General features: G+C 60.8%; 1 protein-coding gene across 1 annotated transcript in view; it reads right to left on the bottom strand.

Moving 5' to 3' along the window:
• Window positions 1-1,527: 1,527 nt before the first annotated feature.
• The window catches only part of tafazzin (tafazzin, phospholipid-lysophospholipid transacylase), a 37,917-nt gene continuing 28,873 nt past the window's right edge, over window positions 1,528-10,571 (bottom strand). Inside the window, exons 10-11 of the mRNA XM_085978937.1 lie at window positions 8,717-8,794; window positions 1,528-3,292 (exon numbers count right to left, since the gene is read on the bottom strand). Of these exons, the coding sequence (XP_085835063.1) occupies window positions 3,176-3,292; window positions 8,717-8,794 (195 nt within the window). The 3' untranslated portion in view covers window positions 1,528-3,175. The remainder of the gene's footprint in view (window positions 3,293-8,716; window positions 8,795-10,571) is intronic.

Raw genomic sequence — 10,571 nt, 5'->3', positions numbered from 1 at the left:
AAGGATTGGAGAGGCTGGGGTTGTTTTCTTTGGAACAGAGGAGGCTGAGGGGAGATTTAATCGAGGTGTATAAAATGATGAGGGGGCCCTGGATAGAGTGGGTAGGAAGGACCTATTTCCCTGAGCAGAGGGGTCAGTAACCAGGGGGGCAGAGATTTAAAGTCATTGGGAGAAGGATTAGAGGGGAGTTGAGGAGAACTTTCTTCACCCAGAGGGTGGTGGGGGTCTGGAACTCACTCGAAGCACCGTAACCTACAGGGCTACAGACCGAGAGCTGGACAGTGGGATTAGGCTGGAGAGCTCTTTGTCGGCCGGCACGGACATGATGGGCCAAATGGCCTCCTTCTGTGCCGTAAATTTCTATGATTCCATGATGACACCCCTGTTCTTCTTCCAATAGTGGCCGTGGGATCTTTTAGAGGACAGACGACATCTCGGTTTAACGTCTCACCTCAAAGACGACCCCCCTCCGACAGTGCAGCGCTCCCTCAGTACCGCCCCTCCGACAGTGCGCGCTCCCTCAGTACTGCCCCTCCGACAGTGGGGCGCTCCCTCAGTACCGCCCCTCCGACAGTGCGGCGCTCCCTCAGTACCACCCCTCCGACAGTGCGGCGCTCCCTCAGTACCGCCCCTCCGACAGTGCGGCGCTCCCTCAGTACCACCCTCCGACAGTGCAGCGCTCCCTCAGTACCGCCCCTCCAACAGTGCGGCGCTCCCTCAGTACTGCCCCTCCGACAGTGCGGCGCTCCCTCAGTACCGCCCCTCCGACAGTGGGGCGCTCCCTCAGTACCGCCCCTCCGACAGTGCGGCGCTCCCTCAGTACCGCCCCTCCGACAGTGCGGCGCTCCCTCAGTACCGCCCCTCCGACAGTGCGGCGCTCTCTCAGTACCGCCGCTCCGACAGTGCGGCGCTCCCTCAGTACCGTCCCTCCGACAGTGCGGCGCTCCCTCAGTACCGCCCCTCCGACAGTGCGCGCTCCCTCAGTACCACCCCTCCGACAGTGCGGCGCTCCCTCAGTACCGCCCCTCTGACAATGCGGCGCTCCCTCAGTACTGTCCCTCCGACAGTGCGGCGCGCCCCAAGTACTGCACTGGAGTGTCAGCCTAGATTTTTGTGCTCAAGTCGTGAACCCACAGCCGACTGACTCGGGCGAGAATGCTACGCACTGAGCCACGTCCGACAATTGGCCGGCCTCCCAAGTTCTATCCTCTGTGAACCTGAGCTCGTCCAAATCTCTGCTACCCCGTGTCTTAACTCGCACCGAGTCCCGTTCACCCATCACCCCGCCCTGCTCGCCGACCTACACTGGCTCCCGGTTAAGCACTGCCCCGAGGGTGTGTCCCCAATCGTGGGGAGAGCGCTATAAGTGAAGTGTGTTGGGAGCTGTAGACAGCCACCTCGGCCAGACACAACAAACAGACCCACGAGGAGGTCCTCCGACTTTCTTGCGCCCCCTCCGAGACCAATATACCCTTCCTGAGGTGCGGGGGCCCCGAACTGAACGCAGCTAACTGGACAAACAAAAGATGTGTGCGAGTTTTTATTAAAAATATATATATATTTTTGTTAAAAAGGACATAATTATAATTGATCACACTGTCATCGGAGCAATGCTTTAGCTAAGTGATCAGTGCCTGTAACAGCAATCTGCTCTCGTCCTGCAGTCTGTATCATTGGAGGCCATCGCCAGGTCAATGGGTACGTGCGGGCGTGACAAGGCCGTGACATCACTGGGGGCGGGGGCCGTGACATCACAGCACGGGGACGTGACATCACCAGGGGCGGGGCCATGACATCACAGCGAGGGGTCGTGTCATCACCGGGGGCGGGGCCGTGACATCACAGCACGGGGACGTGACATCACAGCGAGTGGACGTGACATCACCGGGGGCGGGGCCGTGACATCACAGCGAGGGGACATGACATCACCGGGGGCAGGGAACCGTGACATCACAACGAGGGGACATGACATGACCGGGGCAGAGCCGTGACATCACAGCGAGGGGACGTGACATCACCGGGGCAGGGCCATGACATCACAGCGAGGGGACGTGACATCACCGGGGCAGGGCCATGACATCACAGCGAGGGGCCGTGACATCACCGGGGGTGGGGGACCGTGACATCACAGTGAGGGGAGATGACATCACCAGGGCAGGGCCATGACATCACAGCGAGGGGAGCTGACATCACTGGGGTGGGGACGTGACCTCACTGGGGGAGGGGGCTGTGACATCACCGGGGCAGTGCCATGACATCACAGCGAGGGGAGATGACATCACTGGGATGGGGACGTGACGTCACTGGGGCAGTGCCATGACATCACAGCGAGGGGGCCTGACATCACAGCAAGGGGACCTGACATCACCGGGGCGGGACCGTGACATCATTGGGGGAGGGGACCATGACATCACCAGTGTGGGGGTTGTGACATCACCAGGGCGGGGGCCGTGACATCACCAGTGTGGGGGCCGTGACATCACCAGTGTGGGGATTGTGACATCACCAGGGCGGGGGCCATAACATCACCAGGGCGGGGGCCGTGACATCACCAGGGCGGGGGCCGTGACATCACCAGGGCGGGGGCCGTGACATCACCAGGGCGGGGGCCGTGACATCACCAGGGCGGGGGCCGTGACATCACAGCGAGGGGACGTGACATCACAGCGAGGGGACGTGACACCACCAAGGCGGGGCCGTGACATCACTGGGGGAGGGGGCTGACCTCACCGGGGCGGAGACATGACCTCACTGGAACGGTCCATCTGTCCATCTTGGGGGGTGGTTAAACTGGTGGATCGTAGTTAACGAGGTGTCGGCGTTACACCTCGAAGGTTGCTGTAATCTAGCCGGGCCTGGGGCCGGTGGGGGGAGCGGGTGTGAGGGCAGCTGGATCCGATTCAAGCTGTTGATCCCCCTGTTTCCTCCCCCCTACCACCGGCGGGCAGGCCGAGGCTTCCGCCTCCTTCACACGGGCTCTGGCGGGGTCGCAGGGCCGAGCCCGAACCGCTGGGCCCAGCCGGAGCCGCGGCAAACCCGGCGTAAAACGGGACAGAGGGAGAGGTAAGTAAACCCCGGAACGGACTCTGTTCAACAGCGCGGCTCAGAGCGTCCCGCCGGACGTCGGTGCTCGGTCTCCTCCCCTCCGCTCCGCCCCCGGCCGGGACCCGTCCCGCTACGGTCTCCCTGGACGACAGGCCTGGTGGTACCGCTGGTGTGCCGCGTCTGCCCGGGCTTTCAGCATCCACAACTCGCTCTGGATGAAATCCGTTACGGCTTTGCGCATCTCCATCTGGACGGCAGGGAAAAGGAAGGTGAGCAAATGAGGAACAGGAGGAGGCCATTCAGCCCCTCGAGCCTGTTACATTAGGAACAGGAGGAGGCCGTTCAGCCCCTCGAGCCTGTTACATTAGGAACAGGAGGAGGCCGTTCAGCCCCTCGAGCCTGTTACATTAGGAACAGGAGGAGGCCCTTCAGCCCCCTCGAGCCTGTTACATTAGGAACAGGAGGAGGCCATTCAGCCCCCTCGAGCCTGTTACATTAGGAACAGGAGGAGGCCGTTCAGCCCCCTCGTGCCTGTTACATTAGGAACAGGAGGAGGCCATTCAGCCCATCGAGCCTGTTACATTAGGAACAGAGAAGGCCGTTCAGCCCCTCGAGCCTGTTACATTAGGAACAGGAGGAGGCCGTTCAGCCCCTTGAGCCTGTTACATTAGGAACAGGAGGAGGCCGTTCAGCCCCCTCGAGCCTGTTACATTAGGAACAGGAGGAGGCCGTTCAGCCCCCTCGAGCCTGTTACATTAGGAACAGGAGGAGGCCGTTCAGCCCCCTCGAGCCTGTTACATTAGGAACAGACCATTCAGCTCCTCGAGTCTGTTACATTAGGAACAGGAGGAGGCCGTTCAACCCCTCGAGCCTGTTACATTAGGAACAGGAGGAGGCCGTTCAGCCCCTCGAGCCTGTTACATTAGGAACAGGAGGAGCCCATTCAGCCCCCTCGAGCCTGTTGCATTAGGAACAGGAGGAGGCCATTCAGCCCCCTTGAGCCTGTTACATTAGGAACAGGAGGAGGCTATTCAGCCCCTCGAGCCTGTTATACTAGGAACAGGAGGAGGCCGTTCAGCCCCTCGAGCCTGTTACATTAGGAACAGGAGGAGGCCATTCAGCCCCTCGAGCCTGTTACATTAGGAACAGGAGGAGGCCGTTCAGCCCCCTCCAGCCTGTTACATGAGGAACAGGAGGAGGCCATTCAGCCCCTCGAGCCTGTTACATTAGGAACAGGAGGAGGCCATTCAGCCCCCTCGAGCCTGTTACATTAGGAACAGGAGGAGGCCGTTCAGCCCCCTCGAGCCTGTTACATTAGGAACAGACCATTCAGCTCCTCGAGTCTGTTACATTAGGAACAGGAGGAGGCCGTTCAGCCCCTCGAGCCTGTTACATTAGGAACAGGAGGAGGCCATTCAGCCCCTCGAGCCTGTTACATTAGGAACAGCAGGAGACCATTCAGCCCCCTCGAGCCTGTTACATTAGGAACAGGAGGAGGCCATTCAGCCCCCTTGAGCCTGTTACATTAGGAACAGCAGGAGGCTATTCAGCCCCTCGAGCCTGTTACATTAGGAACAGAAGGAGGCCATTCAGCCCCCTCGAGCCTGTTACATTAGGAACAGGAGGAGGCCATTCAGCCCATCGAGCCTGTTACATTAGGAACAGAGAAGGCCATTCAGCCCCCTCGAGCCTGTTACATTAGGAACAGGAGGAGGCCGTTCAGCCCCTCGAGCCTGTTACATTAGGAACAGGAGGAGGCCATTCAGCCCATCGAGCCTGTTACATTAGGAACAGGAGGAGGCCATTCAGCCCCCTCGAGCCTGTTACATTAGGAACAGGAGGAGACCATTCAGCCCATCGGGCCTGTTACATTAGGAACAGAAGGAGGCCATTCAGCCCCCTCGAGCCTGTTACATTAGGAACAGAAGGAGGCCATTCAGCCCCCTCGAGCCTGTTACATTAGGAACAGAGAAGGCCATTCAGCCCCTCGAGCCTGTTACATTAGGAACAGGAGGAGGCCGTTCAGCCCCTCGAGCCTGTTACATTAGGAACAGGAGGAGGCCATTCAGCCCATCGAGCCTGTTACATTAGGAACAGGAGGAGGCCATTCAGCCCCCTCGAGCCTGTTACATTAGGAACAGGAGGAGACCATTCAGCCCATCGGGCCTGTTACATTAGGAACAGGAGGAGGCCATTCAGCCCCCTCGAGCCTGTTACATTCGGAACAGGAGGAGGCTATTCAGCCCCTCGAGCCTGTTACATTAGGAACAGGAGGAGGCCATTCAGCCCCTCAAGCCTGTTACATTAGGAACAGGAGGAGGCCATTCAGCCCCACGAGCCTGTTACATTAGGAACAGGAGGAAGCCATTCAGCCCCCTCGAGCCTGTTACATTAGGAACAGGAGGAGGCCATTCAGCCCCCTCGAGCCTGTTACATTAGGAACAGGAGGAGGCCGTTCAGCCCCTCGAGCCTGTTACATTAGGAACAGGAGGAGGCCATTCAGCCCCTCGAGCCTGTTACATTAGGAACAGGAGGAGGCCATTCAGCCCCCTCGAGCCTGTTACATTAGGAACAGGAGGAGGCCATTCAGCCCCCTTGAGCCTGTTACATTAGGAACAGCAGGAGGCTATTCAGCCCCTCGAGCCTGTTACATTAGGAACAGGAGGAGGCCGTTCAGCCCCTCGAGCCTGTTACATTAGGAACAGGAGGAGGCCATTCAGCCCATCGAGCCTGTTACATTAGGAACAGGAGGAGGCCATTCAGCCCCCTCGAGCCTGTTACATTAGGAACAGGAGGAGACCATTCAGCCCATCGGGCCTGTTACATTAGGAACAGAAGGAGGCCATTCAGCCCCCTCGAGCCTGTTACATTAGGAACAGAAGGAGGCCATTCAGCCCCCTCGAGCCTGTTACATTAGGAACAGAGAAGGCCATTCAGCCCCTCGAGCCTGTTACATTAGGAACAGGAGGAGGCCGTTCAGCCCCTCGAGCCTGTTACATTAGGAACAGGAGGAGGCCATTCAGCCCATCGAGCCTGTTACATTAGGAACAGGAGGAGGCCATTCAGCCCCCTCGAGCCTGTTACATTAGGAACAGGAGGAGACCATTCAGCCCATCGGGCCTGTTACATTAGGAACAGGAGGAGGCCATTCAGCCCCCTCGAGCCTGTTACATTCGGAACAGGAGGAGGCTATTCAGCCCCTCGAGCCTGTTACATTAGGAACAGGAGGAGGCCATTCAGCCCCTCAAGCCTGTTACATTAGGAACAGGAGGAGGCCATTCAGCCCCACGAGCCTGTTACATTAGGAACAGGAGGAAGCCATTCAGCCCCCTCGAGCCTGTTACATTAGGAACAGGAGGAGGCCATTCAGCCCCCTCGAGCCTGTTACATTAGGAACAGGAGGAGGCCGTTCAGCCCCCTCGAGCCTGTTACATTAGGAACAGGAGGAGGCCGTTCAGCCTCCTCGAGTCTGTTACATTAGGAACAGGAGGAGGCCATTCAGCCCCTCGAGACTGTTACATTAGGAACAGGAGGAGGCCATTCAGCCACTCGAGTCTGCTACATTAGGAACAGGAGGAGGCCGTTCAGCCCCTCGAGCCTGTTACATTAGGAACAGGAGGAGGCCGTTCAGCCCCCTCGAGCCTGTTACATTAGGAACAGGAGGAGGCCGTTCAGCCCCTCGAGCCTGTTACATTAGGAACAGGAGGAGGCCGTTCAGCCCCTCGAGCCTGTTACATTAGGAACAGGAGGAGGCCGTTCAGCCCCTCGAGCCTGTTACATTAGGAACAGGAGGAGGCCGTTCAGCCCTGTATCTGAACTCCATTTACCCGCCTTAGTTCCGTAACCCTTAATACCCTCAACCATCAATAGTTTTAAAAGCTCCAACTGACCCCCAGCCTCGACAGCTCTTTGGGGGAGAGAGTCCCAGATTCCCACCACACTTAGTGCTTCCTGACATCACCCCTGAACGGGAGGGGGAAGAGGAGGGGGATGAGGGAGAAGGGGAGGGCGGGGAGCGGAGGGGGAGGAGAGAGAGGGGGAGGGCGGGGAGCGGAGGGGGAGGAGAGAGAGGGGGAGGAGAGGAGGAGGGGGAGGAGAGAGAGGGGGAGGGCGGGGAGCGGAGGGGGAGGAGAGGGGGAGGGCGGGGGAGGAGAGAGAGGGGGAGGAGAGAGAGGGGGAGGGCGGGGAGCGGAGGGGGAGGAGAGAGAGGGGGAGGAGAATGAGGGGGAGGGGGAGGAGAGAGAGGGGGAGGGGGAGGAGAGAGAGGGGGAGAGCGGGGAGCGGAGGGGGAGGAGAGAGAGGGGGAGGGCGGGGAGCGGAGGGGGAGGAGAGAGAGGGGGAGGGCGGGGAGCGGAGGGGGAGGAGAGAGAGGGGGAGGAGAGTGAGGGGGAGGGGGAGGAGAGAGAGGGGGAGGGGGAGGAGAGAGAGGGGGAGGGCGGGGAGCGGAGGGGGAGGAGAGAGAGGGGGAGGGCGGGGAGCGGAGGGGGAGGAGAGAGAGGGGGAGGGCGGGGAGCGGAGGGGGAGGAGAGAGAGGGGGAGGAGAGTGAGGGGGAGGGGGAGGAGAGAGAGGGGGAGGGGGAGGAGAGAGAGGGGGAGGGCGGGGAGCGGAGGGGGAGGAGAGAGAGGGGGAGGGCGGGGAGCGGAGGGGGAGGAGAGAGAGGGGGAGGGCGGGGAGCGGAGGGGGAGGAGAGAGAGGGGGAGGGCGGGGAGCAGAGGGGGAGGAGAGAGAGGGGGAGGGCGGGGAGCAGAGGGGGAGGGCGGGGAGCAGAGGGGGAGGAGAGAGAGGGGGAGGGCGGGGAGCGGAGGGGGAGGAGAGAGAGGGGGAGGGGGAAGGCGGGGAGCGGAGGGGGAGGGCGGGGAGCGGAGGGGGAGGAGAGAGAGGGGGAGGAGAGAGAAGGGGAGGGGGAGGAGAGAGAGGGGGAGGGCGGGGAGCGGAGGGGGAGGGCGGAGAGCGGAGGGGGAGGAGAGAGAGGGGGAGGGCGGGGAGCGGAGGGGGAGGAGAGAGAGGGGGAGGGGGGAGGGCGGGGAGCGGAGGGGGAGGGCGGGGAGCGGAGGGGGAGGAGAGAGAGGGGGAGGAGAGGGGGAGGGGGAGGAGAGAGAGGGGGAGGGCGGGGAGCGGAGGGGGAGGAGAGAGAGGGGGAGGGCGGGGAGCGGAGGGGGAGGAGAGAGGGGGAGGGCGGGGAGCGGAGGGGGAGGAGAGAGAGGGGGAGGGCGGGGAGCGGAGGGGGAGGAGAGAGAGGGGGAGGGGGGAGTGGAGGGGGAGGAGAGAGAGGGGGAGGGCGGGGAGCGGAGGGGGAGGAGAGGGAGGGGAGGAGAGGGAGGAGCTGTAGGGCTGGAGCGGGGATGGAGAGGAGGGCGGGGAGTAGAGAGGGGGAGTAGAGGGAGGGGCTGTAGGGCTGGAGCGAGGGGGAGGAGAGGGGCTGTAGGGCTGGAGCGAGGGGGAGGAGAGAGAGGGGCTGTAGGGCTAGAGCGAGGGGGAGGAGAGAGAGGGGCTGTAGGGCTGGAGTGGGTTGCAGAGAGCTGGAACCTGTACCCCAGTGGGAGTCAGCACCTTGGGCAGAGCGGGTGAGCGGGGGGGATGGCGATTTCAGTGTAGTAGAGCCCAGCCCACACGGTCTGCTGCACTGACCCCCCACCCGAGCAGGGCAGGCGTTTGCCGCCGGTAACTTACCGGAGATCGGTTCTCGGACTTCAGGTCGTGCACCAGCTGCTCGAGCGTAAAGGGTTTCCCGACATAAACCGTGATTCTCTGGAGAGAGAGGAGAGAGGAGGAGAAATGGATTCAGACCGCAGCTCTTGGTTGCAGCGAGGAGGCGGCGGTGGGCTGGGGGGGGGGGGGGCGGCGCGGAGGTCATCCCCGGGAAAGCAGATCCTAAACATTCCCCCCCGCCCACCCCCCCGAATCAATGACCTGGGATCAAACAGACGTCTCGGCGAGAGGTGAAAGGTCACCGAAGGTTAACGGTGCTCCTCCTGACGGAGCAGCAGTGATGGGGAGCCCAGCTGCCTGGGGACCGCCGCACTCTCTCCGCAGACCGTGCTCGGGGGGTCCGTGGCTGGCGTGGTGGGTGAACGCTCTCCCTCACGTGGTACAAGAACGCTCACACGCTCACACTCACACACTCTCACACTCTCACACTCTCACACTCTCACACTCACACACTCACTCTCACACTCACACACTCACACTCACACACGCACACACTCACTCACACACTCACGCACACACGCACACACTCACACACACACTCACGCTCACACGCACACACTCTCACACTCACACTCTCACACTCTCACACTCACACTCACTCACACTCTCACACACTCTCACACTCACACACTCACTCTCACACTCACACACGCACACACTCACTCACACACTCACACACGCTCACACGCGCTCACACGCACACACTCACTCACACACGCACACACGCACACACACACTCACGCACACACTCACGCACACACTCACACACCCACTCACAGAGTAGGAAGATCCCAGGATTCAATCGCCTAATCTATACGGGATCGCCAATCCCAGAGGGGTGGTGCCAGGAGGCTGCATTCCCCCTTAAAGGAGGAGAAAATGAGAGTTTCTTCGGCAGCACCTCCCAAACCCGCCACCTCTTCCACCTAGAAGGACAAGGGCAGCAGGCGCAGGGGAACACCGCCACCTCCAAGTTCCCCTCCGAGTCACACACATCATCCTGACTTGGAAATATATCGGCCGGTCCTTCATCGTCGCTGGTTCAAAATCCTGGAACTCCCTCCCTAACAGCACTGTCGGAGCACCTTCACCACACGGACTGCAGCGGTTCAAGAAGGTGGCTCACCACCACCTTCTCGAGGGCGATTAGGGATGGGCAATAAATGCTGGCCTTGCCAGCGACGCCCACATCCCGAGAATTATTTTTTTTGAAAACATTAGCATTTCTGCTTGAGATCACTATCCGGTGACCCCTGTGGGGTGTACGAGAGGGTGAAAGACAGAGTGCGCTAGAGCGTGCGCTCGTGAATGTACACCAGTGTGCCTGCACGTGAGTGTGCGCGAGAGAGTGCGTGTGCGAGAGAGTGAGCGTGTGAGAGAGTGAATGTGCATACGAAAGTGTGCGAGGGAGTGCAAGTATGCGAGAGTGTGCGTGCGAGCGAATGTGTGCGAGCGAGTGTACGTGCGAGAGTGAGCGCGTGTGTGACAGAGAATGTGTCTGAGCGTGCGAGAGAGTGAGTGTGAGTGCAAGAGTGTGCGTGCGAGAGAGTGTGTGTGTGCAGGAGCGTGCAAGAGAGTGAGAGGGAGTGTACGTGCAAGAGAGAGCGCGTGACAGAGAATGTGTCTGAGCGTGCGAGAGAGTGAGTGTGAGTGCGAGTGTGTGTGCGCGAGAGAGAGTGTGTGTGCAGGAGCGTGCGAGAGAGTGAGAGGGAGAGTACGTGCGCGAGTGAGCGCGTGTGTGAGAGAGAATGTGTCTGAGCGTGCGAGAGAGTGAGTGTGAGTGCGAGAGTGTGCGTGCGAGAGAGTGTGTGTGTGC

The sequence above is a fragment of the Somniosus microcephalus genome, unplaced genomic scaffold, assembly GCF_052327205.1.
Source record: "Somniosus microcephalus isolate GS21.2 unplaced genomic scaffold, FLI_Smic_1.0 unresolved_chr7, whole genome shotgun sequence".
Lineage (NCBI taxonomy): Eukaryota > Metazoa > Chordata > Chondrichthyes > Squaliformes > Somniosidae > Somniosus > Somniosus microcephalus.
Note: the sequence above shows the minus strand (reverse complement) of the source record. Positions and strands in the feature narration are given on the sequence as shown.